Here is a 20,128-nt window from a genome sequence, read left to right on the forward strand (position 1 = left end):
AAAAACACACTCGCTGAAAGAATAAAGTGAGAGAACAGAGCAATTATCCTAGGGCCAACTATTTCCAATTGTGCTACTGGGCAGGCTCTGGAGGCAGTGGACAGAGTCCTGGAGACTGGGATTCCCACCTGACTCCAGCAAGGAATGTGGATCAGTGGAGGCAAACCCATTCTTGTTGAAAAACTTGCAAACAGTCTGTTTCTCTTGGCCTCAATTTCTTTCACTTGCAAAACTAATAGGCATGGGGAGATTGTACAAAAATCCACCTGCAAATCCGTTATGTACACAGACACTTCTTTTGAGCTCTAGACACATACATTCAACCGCCTTCTAGACATCCATCTGAATGTTTCTCAGGTATCTTAAACTCAACATGTCCCAAACCATCATCCATCGCCCAACCCAGAAAGCTCAGGAAATCGGTCCCCTTCTCCCTCTCCTTGCTCCTTAAGCCTAATCAGTTATCAAGTCCTGCTTCTTCCCTGTCCTGGACCCAGCTCACATTAATCCCTTTGCCCTCCACCTCCCGCCTTATCATCACTCACCTACAACTGTACAACAAACACACATTGCTCCCCGAGTCTCCAGCCCTGACGCCCTCCAGTCATCTCTGTCTAGAAAAGATCTCATCATGTCATTCTACTGCTCATTTATTTGGTCAACAAATATTTACTGAGCATAAACAGGCAACAGAACAGACACAAAGTTCCAGCCTCACAAAGCTTACATTAACCATTCAAAATTATTTACTTATTTCAAGAAGAAGAAGAAGAAAAAACCTAACTGTTGTTAACTGTGGCTTTGCAGGAGGGAGTCTAGATAATCCTCTAGAAGTTTCATTTTATAGTCTTTTGTACTGCATGAAAAACATTATATTTATGATGATATTGTTATTCACATTTTATTTGCAGCTTCTCTATAAAGTTTAACCTTTCTCCCTCCACAAAACAATAGGTGCTCACTCCTCCCTCCTGGGCCCCATCATTGCATTTACCCCACTGGACTCTGGTTATTTACAAATCTGTCTCCCCTATTACACCTGGAACCCCTTGAGGGCAGGAAGTTTATCTTCTTAATCTTTGCATGTCTGGTGCCTTGCGTGGTTGTTCAATAAACATTAGTGGAATAAATGATTCTATTAAATTAAATGCCTACATGCATACAGATTTCTGACACATTTGTAAAGACGAGGAGGACCTCTGCTGTTTCATACAGTTCTTCAGGTTATGATCTGTGTTTTGTTCTCAAATCAGATTAAAGGGAAAAAGCGTTTGCTAGTCTACCATCACCATATAGAGAAGAACTGCTTGTTCTTGAGTGCCACCTGCTGGTCAAATAGAGTAAAGCTCTTTGGTTAGGCAAAGAAGTTAATGCTGAAATACATTGAAATGAAAATAATGAGTAGTTAAGACTACTGATTTATAGATCTGAAATGCTAGGAAAATAAAGTACAAAACTGGACACACACTGTGATGTTAACTATAAAAAATATATATATAGAAGGCAAGGACTTGTAGTTGTATTAGGATATTGGGACTATGGGTGAATTCCTCACTGTTCCCAGTTCTTTTAATATTATCATATGTAATCAGGGTTAATTAATAAAATTCTCAACTGAAGTCTGTCCAAGATATTAAAGTGGACTTAAAACAACGCCATCACTTCTCCAGTTGCCACAAAACCGTGAACCTGGGCCACCTGTGACTACTCCTTCTTCATTCTTTGGGTTGAGGTCAAGTCCTGCCAATGTTTCTGCCTACCCATCATTCCTGTCCAACCAGTGAAAACGGCTATGTTCAACTTACAAGCTGCCTGCCTCAGTGCTAACCAAGTTGGATTTCAGTTAATTAAGATTTAGAGATCCATCCATTCATTGAGCAAACATTTACTTGTAAGCTTTCCTTTGTGGCAGGCACCCCACTTAGGCTGGTTCCTCACCAATTTCAGATATAAGAAAATCTTACTCATTTGGATAAACTGGGGGAAAACCAAGCCCGATTACTGAAAAATCCCCAAATGGGAGAATAGCAGGAGGAAAAAACTCATTTATTCCTGCCAAGTATTTCATGAGAGCTGAAAACCAGAGACTTTGAAGACCTATTTTCAGTGATATAAATAAGAATTCTTGGTAAATTAACAGATTGAATGTCTTCATGCACATTCAGAGTGTCTGAAAACAATTTGCTCTTTTAATCAGCTTACATTAGTACCCTCCAATCCTGCTAACTCAATGTCATAAATAGTTTCTTAAATTGTTGGCAGGGGTTAAGGTTGTTTTTTGTTTCTTCTTGAGACAGAGTCTCACTCTGTCACTCAGACTGGAGTGCAGTGGTGCGATCTTGGCTCACTGCAACCTCCGCTTCCCGGGCAAGCAATCCTCCAGCTCGGCCTCCCGAGTAGCTGGGACTACAGGCATGCGCCACCAAGCCCAGCTAATTTTTAAAGTATTTTTTGTAAAGAGGAAGTTTTGCCATGTTGCCCAGACTGGTCTTGAACTCTTGGCCTCAAGTGATCCCCCCACCCTGGCCTCCCAAAGTGTTGGGATTACAAGTGTGAGCCACCATGCCAGGTCTAAATTGTTTTTTAATAGCTCAAAAACATCAAACCTTAGTATATCTTCTGCTAACTTATTACCAAATTTTGAATCAGTATGGAGCACATGAGAGTTTACTGCCAACCCCAGTGCCTTGGTCTAGAGCTTCACTGTTCCTAACCTGGATATGGCTCTGCCCTGAACCTGCTGAGGAACTACCGCATTACACTGCTTTGATGTGCCTATTTCCTCATCTATAAAATGGGGATTAAAAATAATGCCTCATCTTGGAATGTTCAGAAGATTAAATGAGGTAAGGTAGATAAAATACCAAGCACAGGACCTGGCACATAGGAAATGCCTGATAAATTGTTAAAATGGTGTTATTCAACGCCTGTGCTCCTTTCTCCCGACTGCCTGTGGTAGCATTTGCCACTTTGCCTTTTCATTTACTAACCTTATTTGTGTGTGTGTGTGTGTTTTGTCCCAAAACTATTAAGGGACTATATCTACATTCCTATTAGAATACAGAGCTTAGTGCCTTGGATCCAGTAGAGCTAGGGAATTCACTCAGCTAGCTGTCCCATGAAGCCCCTTCTGTCTTGTGCAGTTTTGGGGGATGGAGGTGAGGAGGTAAAGGAGGAGAGCAGGCAGCAGGGTTAACACAGGCAGTCGGGACCGCCAAAGTGACAAGCTGAGAATAAAGAGGTGGCCTGGGGGGACCAAGGAGCGTTTGCTTGGAGCTGTGGCCTTAAGGACACCCTTTATCTGCAGGTAGCCTAGGGTCATCTGGTGGGCTTCATCTCTGAAGGCACATCTCTAGGACCTAGAGGACCTGTGACTTATTGTCATTTTTAGAGCTGAAGGCCCGGCTCAATTGGAAGCTCTTTAAAAGGGAGCAAGCTGCAGAGCCAGAGTGGGGGACATGGGTCCCAATGCTACACATGAGCCCTGACACCTGTCATATTGGTGACTTAGTCACCAACCCCACAGTGAATGCAAGAGACTTTACACCAATTCCTCTTCAAGGCGGGAACTGTCCCCTAAGGCAGTGCTTCTCTAGCTGCTATCTTAATATGTCTTCTTAATTTCTTCTTACGCTCCTGGGTATATTAATCATGAAACATACATATTTATAGAAGAAAAATTAACATGATGGATCTAGCTAGAGCTTTTGATCACTACCCTAAAAAGATGAAAGTTTTTCCATTTTTCCACCAAAATACCCAAATCCCTGCTGACTTTCAAATGAAACTCTTCCTGTAAAGCACGTTCTCCAGCAATGTAGGTAGGATATGTCCCAGAGACCACAATATCTGTCAAAAAAAAACTTATACACTCAGCAACTCTGCTCATTGTGGATTTATCCAACCCTACTAGAATAGGTAATAGGGGTGTCTTCCCCTCACTGTCATATTTCAAAGAACAAGACACAGATGTGATGGTGACAAAATAAGAAAAGCTCCTACCAGAACAAGCTCCTTTCCTAAATTCATTGGGTGCACCAGGCACTGTGAAGACTGGGGCCTTGCCCTTGAGGAGTTTATAATACACTAGCAATTATAAAAATACAAGAGTATAACTCAGGTATACAGCAACAGAAGTAAGGGCCATAGAGGTACTAACGTGAGCCTGGGTACAGGAAGGCTCCACGAGGGCTTATCTATACAAGCTAAAATGTTTGCTATTTAACACGTGTAGAACAGGAGGTGAGGGTAGCACTGAACATTTTCAGCTGGGATAACAGCTTCATAGCAAAATGCTGAGAAAGGCTACAGGATTCTCCTCCTACTATAGGATTCAGGATGGTTTGGCAGGGGGAAGAGGCTGGTGGCACCCCACAAAGGAGTGGGGTATGCATGCATCATCCAGACAGAGTCCTAAGAACTGACAGAGGAAAACAGATGCCCGTCTATGTGAGAATCAGGTAAATTAGCCCCCTCTCGGCCCCCTCTTGGCACCTCCCTCCCCTGGTCTTTTTTTTTTTTTTTTTTTTAGATGGAGTCTCACTCTGTCACCCAGGCTGGGGTGCAGTGGCACGATCTTGGCTCACTGCAACTTCCGCCTCCCAGGTTCAAGTGATTCTCCTGCTTCAGCCTCCTGAGTAGCTGGGACCATGCCTGGCTAATTTTGGTATTTTTAGTAGAGACAGGGTTTCACCATGTTGGCCAGGCTGGTCTCAAACTCCTGACCTCAGGTGATCCACTTGCCTCGGCCTCCCAAAATGCTGGGATTACAGGAGTGAGCCACTGCACCTGGCCCCCTCCCCCAGTCTTTACACCAGATGTGGCCCCCTCCCCTAGTCTTTACACCAGATGTGGCCTGTCTCAGTCACTTACCTCCCCACAAGAACCAGCAAATGAGATTTTTTTTCTTTCTTTTTTGGGACACAGTCTACCTCTTTCACTCAGACTGGAGTGCAGTGTTACGATCTCAGCTCACTGCAGCCTCAATGATCCTCCTGCCTCAGCCTCCTAAGTAGCTGGAACTACAGGTGCATACCACCATACCCAGCTTTTTTTTTTTTTTTTTTTTTTGGTAGAGACAGCGTCTATGTTGCCCAGGCTAGTCTTGAACTCCTGGGCTCAAGTGATCCTCCTGCCTTAACCTCCCAAAGTGCTGAGATTACAGGCATGAGCCACCATGCCAGGCAAGAACTTTGATTCTAAACTTAGACAAATAAACTCCCATTCTAAAGGTAAAGATGCCGAAATGGGGAAAGTTCATGAAAGGTAATACAAATCATCACAAAATTAATTTGGAAAAGGAGGAGAGAACAGAAGAAAAATAATTTGAAGACTACTATTAGATCGCTTCTTATCACCAAACTGTACATTATTCAGAGCCATTAGGCTGATACAAACAAAACACACTTTGGGTCCAAAACATAAGCTTCTCTCTTCCCATTTCTGACATTTAACATAGTAAGCAATGTAAACAAAATAAAATAGCAACTTACTATCCAGGAGTCTCTGAAGAAATTTCCGGAGTGGGGCTGATGGCTGAGCTCTGTAAATGTCCAAAAAAGAAAAAAAAGAAGAAAAAATAATAATGTAGATGATTTATTTTGACTCATATGTTTCAAGTCAAGAGGAAAAAGAGAGAGGTCAATTTCTTTTCCTAGTTTAGATCAGGACCTCTGGAAGTCACGGGGGCTGGATGGAACAGGTCTTCGGTGCTGGTGGAGGGTGGTGCTCTTTCTCTGGGAGGAGACTGTATGGGCAGGTGGGCCTTCCTAATTTTTTGCCTTCCAGTGGATGCAGCCAAGGCCCTCTGGGTGGGTCAGGAGAAGGCCTCCTGGCTCATACTTATCTTCTGTCACAGGTCACTAGGTGATGGCCCACTGTGGGCCAACATGCTTTAGTGACATGGACAGCACATCCTCCATCAGCTTCTCCACAGCCCTCAGACCCCCTCTGAGCCCACTGCAGATCCCTTCATGCACCCCAAATGCCACATCCAGAGAGAGGGTCACCCAACACTTTAGGTCCAGAATGTACAAAAGCGTATTTTAAAATACCACGCTGTATTTAGATAACTTGTGTATGCCTGCAAATTTAGGAGTGCAGAAATGGGGAGATGTGCAATTTCACCAACCCTATTAATGACCATTTTGGCATGAATAAGGGAGTGCTTTATAAAATTACCAGGCACCACGCAAAACGAAGAAAACAACCAAGAGCTACATGCAGAGAAAAAGCAACATAATTCTGTAGTTTAGGGTTTCTGTTGTCTTTGAGAGAAAAATGCAAAGGCTTTGACATGCTTGTTTTTAAAAATAAGGTAGTAGTTGAATAAATCAATGCAAAGGTTAATTTTAAAGATACTTCTACCTTAAATAATGCCCTTATCTCTAATAATGACCATTTTAAGAAAAACTAACTATTTGGAGAAGAGACATTTAAGGAAAGGAGAGAAAGAAAAGGAAGAGATTGTGAAAGAGAGAAAAGGAAATGACAGGGAAGAACAGGCAAACTCACCCACTAGCCCCCTGCCTGCTGAAACCTGGTGGGCTTGTGTGCTTTCATTTCTGAGGGCACCTCTGCTCCGCGATGAGGACTGTACCCCACGCCACCCCCATTTTTCCTCAGAAAGCACACCCCTCTTACCTCCACATCCATCCTCCAGCCCTTATGGCTGCACTGTCTTGCCTGCCCATCCTCTCCTTCTTGAGTCTCCTACCTCTGAACACCTGTCCTGTCTGGTCTTCCACCTTGAAAAAACTTTGACCCTGTAGAATCCTCTGGGAACACTCCCCTCCCTTCCTTCCTCCCATGGCCACATCTTTTCACTCAGTGCTATACCTCTGCAGGCTCCCGATTCTTTGCCGTATACTCTAACTGCCATGAACTACTCACCCAGCAACCTCCAAAGCCTTTGGAAACATCTTAGTCAGCACATCCACTGACCTTCCTGGGAGTCCACCTTTCTGGACCTCTGGGAAGATCTCACACTTTCTTCTCTTGCTCCACCACTCGCTTTTCCCTCTGCTTCTGTGAACTCTCCTTTCTCTCCCTCTCCCCTTCTACTGTTCCACGTCACCCAACGTCCCCATGTGTAGTCCTTGGTTTCACATCCTTTCTCTCAACACAATTCCCTCTTCAGTCTTTCATCTACTCCATCTACTCCCTAGTTGGGTGTCTTCTTCTGCTCCCAGAGTTTAACCATCACCTCTCCTCAGGTGACTCCAATCCCCATCTTAAGCCCATGCCTCCTGCAAGAACCCCAGTCTTAAAGTTCCAACTGCCTACCGGATATTCCCTATATGACACCCAACCAACACCTCAAAGGTCATTACCTAAAGCCAACTCCCTCACCTTGCCTCTGCCCTGATCTTCTTCCCGGCTTTCCTCTGTGACGTGCTCACATCCTCATTCTTCCAGCTGCCTGGCCAAAACCCTAATGTTGTCTTCGTCTGAATCCCATCCCTCAATTCTTCGCTCTTCACACCAGTTAAACTGTCCCACTGCAACATCCTCAGTGACCTGGCCTGCATCTGTCCGCCTCACTGCACGCTGGCACACCCAGCATGGGCTCTCACCACAGCCACAGTCACCATTCTCACTCCAGGACTAGTTGTGATCTCTTCTCACCTGGGACCTTCAGTTCCACAGTGGCTAATCTGGTCCCTTCACCCTAATTGGAAACTCAGCCCCTAACCCTCCCCCACCGCCTGCCCCACCCATCACCTGCCTGCCTCACCCATGTGTGCAGTGCCTCTGGTGGCTCCTTCAAGTGCTGAGGGAGAGGGTGAGCCTAACCCCTGGCCCTGCTGGCTTCCTCACGCTCTGCTGTCTCTGGATTCCCAATTCCTAACACCCTCAAGCAACCTGCAGCTCCTTGGCTCCTGACTCTCTTATCCCAGACCCCTTGGCCAAATCCCCGGTCTCTTCACCCCTTCCCTGGTTTGAGTCTCTGATGCTCTCATGACTTCTTTTGCGCCCAAGTCACTGGGGCTGGAGATCTGACTCCCCTCGTCTCCGTTCTGCTTAAGTGTGGTATGGGTCCATCAGCAGTTTCCACTTTTCCTGTCATGGTTTGTGGACCTTCCTGGCCTCCTCAGCTCCATATTCCTTCTGTATCTTTTTTTTTTTTTTTTTTTTTTTTTGAGACGGAGTCTTGCTCTGTCACCCAGGCTGGAGTGCAGACATGTGATCTCAGCTCACTGCAACCTCTGCCTCCCGAATTCAAGCGATTCTCCTGCCTCAGCCTCCCAAATAGCTGGGAATACAGGGGCCCGCCACCATGCCTGGCTAATTTTTGTATTTTTAGTAGAGACAGGGTTTCATCATGTTGGCCAGGCTGGTCTCGAACTCCTGACCTCAAGTGATCCACTTGCCTTGGCCTCCAAATTGCTGGCATTGCAGGCGAAGCCACCTCCTTTTGTATCTTCTCTAAAGATATCTTTTCCTTTTAAGAGTCTCGTTTGTTTTGTCAAGGAGCCCTCCAGGCAATTCTATGAACATTTGGTTTTTTCCTGTTTGGAAACCTACTTGCCACGGTGTCTTTCTCTCTCTCTCTCACTCTATCTCATATACCCTTTAATAAACCACATTTTGACATAGCTCCCTTTAAAATATCAATGCAGGCTCAGTTTCAAACACTCTTTTTGTGTGTCCAGGCTATCTGACCTCTGAGTGCATTTTTCATTGAGAACTTTCTGACCTTTAAAATAACAAACACTACTAATCTGACAGCGCCATGCACAGAAAGGGTACCCAAAGCACTGCTGCTGAGTTTTTGAAACTGATCTCTGAGGTTGGTATCTCCCAGGGCTGCAAAAAAGACAAGGAAACTGCCAAAAATGGCTCCCTGAAAATTCAGAGAAGGCAGAGAGAGGTGAAGGAAGGGAACTTAAAAGGTCGCCCCTGGAAAGCAGAGGAAGAGAGCAAGGTGGGAGAGTAGTTTAGCAGCCTCTCTGCATATATTTGAAGAATCCCCTTTAAGGAAGATGCCAAGCTCAAAAGAAAACCAAGCAAAAATGAACTGGGTAGGGGTGGGGGAAGGAGTCTAAAACAGGAGTCAGAAAGCCATGCAGCCTAAAATAGCCAGCATCACCGTCCGTCACCTCAACTACATCAACAACCATAGAACAAAGAAGAAAACAAAGCACAGCTTGAAAAGGAACTGATGGCATGAGAAAAACTAGGAAATACCTGTGGCACGTTTGCACTGGGTGCTTTATTAAGCGTCTCCATTTTTTCTAAATCTGCCTCTAACTCTGTCTGGCAGAGGCTGAGATCTTTGTCTAGATTAGTCTGGTTCAAGAAAGAAAAGATGGGAAAGAAGGTTTTAGTTTAGACGAAAGGGAGAAAGAATGGAAGGTTAAGTTAGAAAAAATGAATTTTTTTCTTAGTGTTATACTTTCATATGGCCAAGATAGCATGACTAAAACACGAGAGCTCACAGGAAATTAGTTGAAGACATGAAAACAGAGAATGTAACATTAGGCATATAAAACAGAAATCCTGAAGTCATCAGAGCTTCAAAAAGCCATTCTACTTGCAAAGAGAACTATAAAAACCTACCTTTAAGGAAATGCCTATTTTCTCTTTTTTCAGAGTGTGGTGATGGTGACAAATACTATTGGTCAGAAGAACACATAATTGCCTTAAAAACCTCTAAACATTAGTATATGTCTTAGAGAATTTGTTAAATAGTTTTATTACCAAACCAAAAAAAAAAAAAAAAAAAAGGCATCAAGTTTTTAAAAAAGTGATTTAAGAAAAAAACAAAACCAAAAACCAAAAAACAAACCCACAACACACTCACACTAACCAAGGCTAGAGAGCACACACAGTCCAACGGAGGAGGCACAGCGGAATTACCTTTCTATCCTCTCTAGGAAGGATAGAGCAGTCTCCAGGAGTATAATCCCATATCTTTTTGGGAGGCTGACGGGAAGCAGAGGAGGAAATGAAGAAATGAGCATAAAGACATAAAGACAAACATGGAGACTGGCTCAAACAAGGAGGGGCACACTAGGAGAACTGTATCAACACAGAAAGGTGAACTCAAAAGTAAGGGGAGTGGGTGCTGCCTACAGACACAAGGCTGCCTGCTGGAGCAGAAGCCTGAGGACTTGGGAGCTGGGACCATGACCTAGGAAGTCTGTTTCTATGTCTACGTTTCAAGAGCAAATCATCATTGGATTCTAAATATTGAAAACTTAAAAAAAGAAAAGAAGGGGGAAAGAAAAGCATTAACACACATTTGAACAAAAATAGAAACTTTTAAATTCCTCATTGTTCTTTTCAAACTAAGATTGACACTGAAGATTCTACATTTTTGAGGCAGTCTTCTGCTGTAAAATTCATTGTGTATTAACATGTATGTGAATCTATGATCACTGGATTGATCAATGGACTGAACCAAATGTACTTTCCGTGGTTTGTAGCAATGAAATCCACATATAAAATGGGTGTTAAATAGTGCACTAGGCAATTTCATACCAGTAGTTTTAAAATCTCCTTTTACAATTTAACTAGACCTTGATAGTGGTGGAGACATACTTTTCATCCCCTCTTAGAGAACAGAGTTTAAACCCAGAATTTAAAGAGGGGACTATAAGGTTATTTTTGTTTTGTCTTTTAACTCTTCAAGTCAGATTTAGAGCTGCATTCCTAAGACAGAAATTTGCCAAAAGATTATTGTAAGTTTAATGAGGGAGGAGTCCAGAGGGTGGAACATTCAGAGGTTACAGGTGACTTTTAACTCTGGATCCTCTCTTCCACTTTTCTGCCTATTTAGACTTGAGTTTTCTTACATAATGACCTCTAGGGGGATAGGAAATAGGAGATCACTAACAGCTCCTAAACTTTTGTGCAAATTTCATTATAGCCAACTCTATGGAAGCATTCAAATTGGTTCACATTGTGAAATTTTGACTTGCTCTTACATATAGAAATAACGTCAATTTCTATAGAAATTAGAGGAAAACAACTCAGAAGAAAAAGCTGATTCCCAGGCTCTTTGTAATACATCTGCAAATGAGAAGTAATCTGATTCCAAGGTGTGTTCACCACTGACAGCAACAGGTCAGTAATGTCATCTCTGCACATGTATATTCTGCATTTCGTCAAGTAAGTGATATTAGCAATTACCATTCATCTTTAAGCACTTGATACACTTGGACTGTTCATCTGCAGAAGCAGACTTTTTAAAGTCTAATGACTTACGATCATTTCTTTCCTTACTGCAATAAACAGGACACTGTTTACAAATTAAACTGGTTTTAAATAATCCATCCAAAAATGGTCCCTGGAGTCTTGAACTATTTGCTATTCTAACAACTTGTTGGAGCTAAAAAGGTATCTTTTTAGTGAGAATCCTGCCGAAATTTCAGTTCGTTTTGGGTGGTTTAAGCAAAGGGGTGGAGGAAGCAAGGAGTTCAGGGTAAGTGTCTAGTGTCAAAGTTCTGACAGGCTTTACTCAGGGAAAGTGGTTCCCAGTTGGTGTGACACAAAAAAAAAAAAAAAAAAGTAGAAATGCTAATTCTCATGATCTGGTAGTTTTGATTCTGCTTCTGAATGGCTGAAAAACTTTCCAAAACAACTTCCATGGTTTATGCCACTTTATTTATTTACGTCTCTTATTCTTTTGTGGCAGAGTGGTTTGAGTAGGAAGTGAAGAAAACATTTTTCCTTACCACACCTTCCTCCCCAACCCTGCTGGTTCAACTAGGTCATAAGCCCACCATTAGGATGCCTCAGACCATAAGGAGCTGTTCATTTCAGGGCTATTCCTCAGGATATGGGCATTGATTTAGTTAATTTGGCAAGTCTTCACAAGTATTACCTTTTAAAATAAGACCTACACAAAAAGGAACAGTCTCATTAGAAGAACTCTGAGGCCTGTGCAAAGAATGCATGTGGTTTCAGAGAAAATGCTATATTGAAAAAGCATCTCTGAGTCTTTAAATAATTAAGAGGCAGTTAGAGCAATGGGGTAGGGATACAAACTAGAGGAAGGCCCCCGTATAAAACTGGACTGTGTTCTCAACATTTGTTTGAAGTTAGATGTGTGGTACCTGGAGTGAAGTTTTTGGCAGCAATACTGTTAATTTATCAAGCTATACATGGAGACTATTTAATGTATGCTGGCATCAAAATACTATATATTATCCTCAAAAATTATTTGTAATGATAGATTTAGTAAAACATTCACAACTAATTAGGAAAAAAGTTCCACCATTTTTCCTGAAAGCTAACATTTTAGACAAACCTGATTTAGTTGTTTGGCAGATGAGATAGGCAGAAATTTGTGGATTCTGAAACAGACTTCAAAAATCAATGGCATGGACTCTATTAAATATAATTTAATAGCTTTTGCTTTCCTTGATTAAAGTGTGGCATTATTGTTTCATATATCAATCATGGTCTGTTTTGGGGGTGGGGAGACAACTACACACAGCAAAAGCTTTTCTTGGTGACATCATTGACCAGGTTTTAAGAAAAAGAAGAAAAGAGAAAGGGTTAGGAGACTGTTAAATACTGCATGTGGAAAAGATTTCCTGAGGTAGACTTAACTGATATCTGAATGGTGAACAGCAGAGGGGGGAAAAAAGGAGAGAAAGGAGAAGAAATGAGGTGTGCACCAATGCTTTGGGAAGGGGAGAAGGAGGGTGCAGACTTTGGGTCAGATGCGTCCCTCTCCACTGGTCACTAGGTGGCGCTGTTCATCCAGGACAGCTCAGCTGCTATCGGGAGACAGTGTCTAGGAGGGACCAGAAGAGAGGAACAAGCAGGCTGTTTGCAGGTCTGGTGCTCTTAACTCAGAAGATGCCTGAACTTTCAAAGCTCAGCACCGCCAAATCAAACAGCAATTCCTAAGCACCAGCTTAATTTCTCTTTGTCTTTGTTTTAATAAAAAATCTTAAGACATTTTACTGAACTATAAAATTCATTCCTGTCTGCAAATAAAACTACCATCCAGACCACAGAAACTCAAAAGCTGGATCCAATGCTTAAAGTCTCATACAATCATTGAATAAAATGTGTTTATACACTTAAATCCTCTACCTGTAAATTCTTTTTGCAGCTGTAATAATTAAGACTTTAAAGTAACTAGAGTTTTAAAGTCAGTTTCCAGTTATCTCTAGAGGAAGGATGAGCTCAATTCTCCCTTCTATTTTATATTCCTTTGGGTGCAAGGCTAAGAAAATCCTCCTTTAAGTGCCAAAAGTCAATTTGTAGAGCCGATTCAGAGATATCATGGGGCAAGAGTAGGCTGAATACTAAATATGCTCAAATTCCTTACTCCCATTTCAAACTTTGGGAAATAGAAATCATCCCCTAAAAGTCACCTATAATGGGGTTGCATTTGTGGGTCACATCTGCATAAAGAGGTCCTTGTTGGCCTCTTCTGGGACTTCATTTACATATGTGCTTTTACAAATGCTATTTAAAGCAGAGACAATGCTGGTCTTCTCAGTGTGTAATGCATTTTCAGCTTGTCTTTCACAGGCCATAAAGACTTTGGTCAAGGAAGTGAACCAATGGCTGAAATAATGCCATCCACAAGGCATGTGATACTTGCTGTTAGTGGGGGGAGGTCTAAGACAAGCAATGATTATTATTTGTGTTTCTCTGGGATATTCCAGCAAGATATACTTCCAGAGCTCACTATCCTTTCTCAGTGAAGTAAGGCAAAGGAAAGCTCAGAGGTTGTAGTGAGAAGAGACAATCCCACTACGGACAACTAACATGACTGCTCCCTGCTTTCTGAATTCCTTACAAACATCTGATTCTTTAGCAGCAACAATGCATCCACAGCATTAGTTTAAAAGGTGTATAACCACTGAAGCTATTAAACTTACCGGTTTCCCAAACTCCAATTCCGAAAAGAATTTATACCAAGGTTCATTCTTTAAATCTATCTCTTCTGGGCTTATATCCCGACTCTATAGGGGTTGGTGATAGGGAAATGGAAGAAAGAGAAGGATAACATTATGCAAAGATTACATAGGAACAGGCCAGTAGAGATGCAGTGGTTTCCAGGTATATACAGCAGCTGCATTCAACAGCAGCAATCATCTGTTTTTACTGACAACAGCAAAAACAGGAGGGAGAGGACAGGTTTACAAAAACAGGGAAATTGAGGCAGGGGACAGTGAGTGAATCATTCTCAGCCCTAAGGCAGAAGAAAATGGACTACAGATGGACAACTCTGCACCACACTGCTACCTACACAACAAGTCTGAATCTGGGCATAACAGCATTCTGCAATAATCTTCAGTAATGTCGAAGAAAAGAAAGCCCTTTACAAAGAACTATTAGTTATGAGCACATTACCTGGTGAGCACACCAAACATTTAGCCATCTATGCCAGTTGAGTAGAGCAGATTTTTATGGGCTAGTACAACTTTAGTACTTATTTGCAAAGCCACCTTAAGGTTTTCGAAATAAACGCAAATATTGACACTTTATAAAAGCCAATTGGTTAATACTGCATCTTTAATGGCACATGAGTAGGTAGGAAACCATGTCCCGTACATAGTAAAGTGAAAGTGAAAAATGATATAAGTAAAGACAGAGGACACAGTGAAGAAAACATTTTAAACAAGCATCCATGGTGGATGAATACAGACAGAATATACTTCGTATTTTAACAAATAAATGTTAAAGAATTGGGAAAAAATAAAGTGAAAGAAAAGCTAGACAAGACAGATAACAGAACAAAGGGGAAAAAACTTCTGAGTTATGTGACAAAAATAAGTTAGATTTCTCACTTTATATAACACTATGAGGTATCAATTTGATTCCATGGGATATAATATTTAACCAAATAAAGTTCTGGCACCTATTTCATGGAGTAACACGTGTTTCTGGAAGAAACTCGTTGGAAAACGAACGCGTGCAAAGCAAATCAGGTTTTCCCCTTAATAAATTGGAGAAATGTTTACATCAGGCAAAAGTGTTTGAGGTTCATGACTAATTAAATATGTATATATGTTTCAAAAAAGTTTGGTAATCACGAAAAGAGAGTTGGGGTGATTTTCTACAATAACCTGAAATATAAAATGCATACACTTTCTACTGAGATTGAAAACACTGCACAACAAACTTCACTACTTCTGGGCTATAACATCTGAGGTAGGGGGTTGCCATGTCTGGTGTGCAGGTCTTTAATGCTAGTGCTTCACAAACCAGCTCTTCTTGACTATACTTTTCTCACAACATAGTTAACATCCCCTTTGCAGCTTGTAGAAATGGCTGCTAACTGTCTTAGTGACCTTTACCAATCCCTTTTTCTAAGATCTTTAAAAGAATCTTTAGCATTACTTTCACTTTTGCTACAGGTAGAGGACGATATGGAAATACAGCAGGGAACCTTCCTTTAACTGAAATCAAGCTAGGTTGAAATCGGAGGGAAATACATACTGAAACACAAGGCCTGTCCTCCTGCATGCAGATAAAACCTCCTCCAGTTGTCTTTAGGGACTTAGGGTTTAAATCCTGAAGGAGAAGGCTTGCTCTCACTGTAGTAAATGGATTCTATATTTATTCAATTCAGCGAAAGGAGGTACGATATGTACAAAAACACAACTATTCAGGAGTGGCAATTTAGACACTGGGACTTTCTAGATCCTACTATGACGGGGTTTCATGAAATCTATTTCATGTTTGTTATTTTTACAAAGATTATTTATAAACTGCCCTCTGGGGATGGTTAGGCTTTTTTTCTCTTTTCTTAAATAAAATGTACCAACTCTTTTGGGAAACTGCCTGAAAGTTTTGGTACTCATGATCCCGAAGTAATTAACTCATTTTATTCCCAAAGGTTGTCTGCAGATTGTTTTACTGTGGAGGTTAATGCTGTGCCCATAATAGAATCAGGAGGTTATGTCAAACAGCGATGGGTGAGAGCAACCAGCCTCAGTCCTTTGAGCTGCCCAGAGATAAAGCTAAAAAGGTGATACCACACAGCCCTCACATCTGCATTTGATTCTGCCAAGTATAACTCAGCTGTGGATCCTGTTATGGAACAGACCAATAGAAAAACATCCTTCTGGACACAGAGCAGGAACTCTGGCCTGGCAGACAGGGAAAATTCCATAACGCCTGGAGAAGTTCCTTAGTACCACAGGCTATTCTCCCAGCTCAAAAAAAAAAAAAAAAAAAAAAAAATCCTTGGAAAAGGGCAGGTAACTCACCAGAAAATTGCCAGCTTCTCCTCAAAGACAGTTTTGCTTCTTGAATAGAAGCCAGAGACCAGCCTCAAATTCCAATTAAATAAATCACCTGAATGTGGTATGTCTGTGTAGTACTTTATTAATATTCATAGTTACTGTACCCATATTATCACATTTGACCCACCCGATCTTCCAATTCCTAGTCCAGTGTTCTTTACACTATACCACATTCCCCTTTTCATATTCCACATCACAGGGGGACAGGCCCACTAAGTTTGCGATGACACCAAGCTAAAGCAGGGCTAAATGACCATGCTGAAAAGTCAGGGAAGGAACTCAAAGTGAGGGTGAACTGGGAAGAAACCAAGCTGCATAAATCCCCTTGTTTTACACTTCCAAATGTATACTGTGTCTGTAATCACTCTTTTAATATCTATCTGTCCTACTATACACACACACACACACACACACACACACATATATATATACGTATTTAACTGAGCTGAACTTCTGTAAGAGACTTAGAGGAAGGCATGATGAAGAATGAGTCCTGAAAAAGGTCATTTTTGACAAAGCAAGGACTGACCAATAGATCTCCAATTCCAAGGCTAGAAGAGAAAAAGGTATCCTACTATGATAAGAGGGGACCAAGCAGAGATAAAGACCCTCATACGTGCCAGGCTTGGTGGCTCAAGTCTATAGTCCCAGCATTTTGGGAGGCCAAGAGGGGTAGATTGCTTGAGCCGAGGAGTTTGAGACCAGCCTGAACAACATGGTGAGACCCCATCTCTACCAAAAAAAAAAAAAAAATTAGCTGGGGCCAGGCACGGTGGCTCACGGCTGTAATCCCACATTTTGGGAGGCAGAGGTGGGCGGATCATTTGAGGCCAGGAGTTTAAGACCAGCCTGGCCAACATGGTGAAACCTCATCTCTACTAAAAATACAAAAATCAGCCGGGCGTGGTGGTGCATGCCTGTAATCCCATCTACTCAGGAGGCTGAGGCAGGAGAATTGCATGAACCCGGGATGCAGAGATTGCAGTAAGCTGAGATTGCACCACTGCACTCCAACCTGGGCAACAGGGCGAGACTCCGTCTCAAAAAAACAAAGAAAGAAATTAGCTGGGGATGGTGGTGCATGCCTGTAGCCCCGGCTGCTTGGGAGGCTGAGTGTGAGAGGATTGCCTGAGCCTGGGAGGTCAAGGCTTCAGTGAGCCATGATCACATCACTGCACTCCAGCCTGGGTGACAGAGTGAGACCCTATCTCAAAAAAAAAAAAAAAAAAAAAAAAAGACCTTCATATGAATCTTTCAAATAGATGACTAGGTCATCAAGGTTGTAAGTCTTCTGTAGGGAGTTTTGAAGGCAGTATAGTGTTTCTTCCATCTTTCTGGAATGATTTGAGTATGCTCCAGGGGCAAGGTGAGCTCCAGGGCAACCTCTCCTGCTAACCATGCATAGATGTGCCTATGAAGTCACAATTTAAATTGCCAGAGTTAAGCAGACATCAGTACCTCAAATGGAAAAAGCAGTTTTTCTCCCAAAATGAGGTAGTGCGTATCTGAGAGCAGACTTAGATTCTACATCTGTCACTAGTGAGTATACTTACCCACAGTTAACAATGCAAGTGTGTGTTTTGGGGGTGTACGCTCAGATTCTGGCAAACCAGATACTAGATACCAAAAGCCAAGACTCGCATGCTGAAACTCACACTTCACCTTTTCTGTCCATGTGATAAAAATAGCAGGAAACGAAATCAAACATAAAGGATGAATTCGACTACTGTGAAGGGCAGACTGTCAAAAGATTAAGATTCAACTAAAACTTCTCTTTGGAGGAACAGAGCTAAATTGGGTGAAACTATTGGACATTCCTACTCCGCCCTGGCCTGCCTTTGGTGTTCAAGCCCCATTAGTGGCTTGGCCTAGGGCTTGGTACTACACAGAGCAGCTTTGCAATCCATGTGCATGCTCACCACCATTCTCCAAGAGGGCCCCGTGGGGCACTATGTGTTACTTTTCAGGGTCTGTAAAAACAACATAAATGATCCCAAGAAGTGTGGTATGGAAGATTCTCATAAACTACCGCAGTATCAATGAGAAAAACGAAACTATGTTGTTTTTCCTAGTTCTCAGTAGTGGTTAAATGACTAAGAACCAGGGAAAGGAGCTGGAAACAAAGGAGAAATTGAGAAAAGGGAGCCTTCAGTAAGAGCCATGAAAAACTATAAACGGTGATACTGCCAAGACAAAAACACCCAAAGGTCTACAGAGTCCCTGAAATCATTTAAATGTATTCATATGCAATGGTGGGTCCCAGACTTATTATTAATGTTGGAAATAAACCCAAGGAGCATGACTTTCTTTGCAGGGGCACCTGGGTGCAAGGTTACCTTCCATGTTTCTTACGTACGGTATCTTCTAACAGCAGAGAACCTCCAAAGAAGGGCAGTGGTAAAATTCTGTGCTCCTCTCTGAACTTTCTGCTTGAAATAACTGTGGTGCATAGTGAACGCTGCAGAATGACAACTCCAAGTATGTCTGTGACCTGTTGACCTTTTGTCCTAATTAAAATGAGTCATCGTTCAGTGCTTTTAGAGATGTCACATTTTTATCTCAGTAGAAGTCAAATCGATTCTTCTTTCAAAACTTGTAGAGCCGAAGAGGCAAAGGGAACATAATTGGAGCCTGCATTTCACAGGCCTGCTTATTCTGCACACATTGTGGTGACCACATTTTAATAAAAACCAACCCCCAGCATAGTAATTCCATCCTGCTGTCCCGCTGGAGGACTGCAATGTTTATGAAGCTTTGGAGAACCCCTTAACTAGGATCACAATTCCAAACCAGCTTTTCCTAATGAAGGGTGAATAAAAGGACGCATGATTGGCAGGTATGAAACTACCGAATGTGTAAGAATTCTCGCTGTTTCACAGAAGAGGCCGCTTTTCCAGGGTGGTCTGCTATATGCATACACACCATTTCCCCCACTCATAATTGCTTAGAGATGTGAACTGTTATAGGGAATCATAAACCAGGTCGAATATGAAATTAGTCCTCAATATTGCACTTGTCAGAAAAGGAAGACCTAAAAGATAGATTCTAACAGCCTGGGGCTTTTTTTCCAAGTCACAACATCCTATTAGTTATGTAGCTTTTAATGATGTTCTAGCAACTTGTACAAAATTTATGCCTGTTCAGAGTCGCTTAAAAAAAACTGGACTTCAGTCCACTTTAATGACAAGCCTGATAAATGAACACTTAGACATTTAAAAAAAGACAGCAGCAAAATCAATCTTTATGTTAGTAGAAAAATTAATATTAGTTAAAACCATGCACAAAAAGAGCAACAGAGCCACAGTAAGAGGATTTTTTAAAAGCAGACTCGCGGGACTTGTTTTATGAACACTTGCAAAACTGAAAATGGTAAAAGTATTTCATTTTTGTCATTATCTTCAAAACAAAGCAAGTCTATCTCAAGGGGGAAAGAATGTAATCCAACTCCACAATGGATTCTGATTAAAGAACATGGGCAAGGTGAGACAAAAGAACTTTAATATGCACATTACCATCTTTTCGTTGGTCAAAACGGAAGACTTGCCCGGCTGATATTCGTAAATGCTTTTGGGCTCTGCACGGTATTTTCTTGTATCTACTTTCTTATCTGGGGGTTCCCAGTCATTTCTGTAGAAAGAAAATTCTATTAGAGCTATTTTCATGAAAACTAGCATTCGCTTCTGACACAGTCTGACTTTGGATGGCTGCAGGGTAATCAAAGAACTTTATATCCAAAGCATAAAATCGGAGTCAGGGTGAACAATTTCGTTGTGCTGGTTTGCTTCTCAAAACAACCAGTTAAACTTTGGTGTTCGCTTCACAAAAGGTTTGAGATGTCCTGTGCTCAAAATCAGGCACCAGGAAGGGGAGAGGAGAAAGCAACAGGAAAGGAGGTGGCAGCAGCA

At 41.9% G+C, this 20,128-nt stretch overlaps 1 protein-coding gene across 5 annotated transcripts in view; it reads right to left on the minus strand.

Annotated features, from left to right (window-relative positions):
- The window catches only part of SORBS1 (sorbin and SH3 domain containing 1), a 252,779-nt gene that overhangs the window by 51,463 nt on the left and 181,188 nt on the right, over positions 1 to 20,128 (minus strand). For 3 of the 5 annotated variants that reach the window (XM_025396196.1, XM_025396194.1, XM_025396195.1), the window contains 2 exons: positions 19,736 to 19,850; positions 5,493 to 5,542 (listed from right to left, as the gene is read on the minus strand). In XM_025396196.1, the coding sequence (XP_025251981.1) occupies positions 5,493 to 5,542; positions 19,736 to 19,850 (165 nt within the window). Of the gene's footprint in view, positions 1 to 5,492; positions 5,543 to 9,189; positions 9,292 to 9,861; positions 9,928 to 13,850; positions 13,935 to 19,735; positions 19,851 to 20,128 lie in introns of all 5 variants that reach the window. The other 2 variants (XM_025396193.1, XM_025396192.1) reach the window with 1 other exon arrangement.

The sequence above is a fragment of the Theropithecus gelada genome, chromosome 9 (genome assembly GCF_003255815.1).
Source record: "Theropithecus gelada isolate Dixy chromosome 9, Tgel_1.0, whole genome shotgun sequence".
Classification (NCBI taxonomy): Eukaryota; Metazoa; Chordata; class Mammalia; order Primates; family Cercopithecidae; genus Theropithecus; species Theropithecus gelada.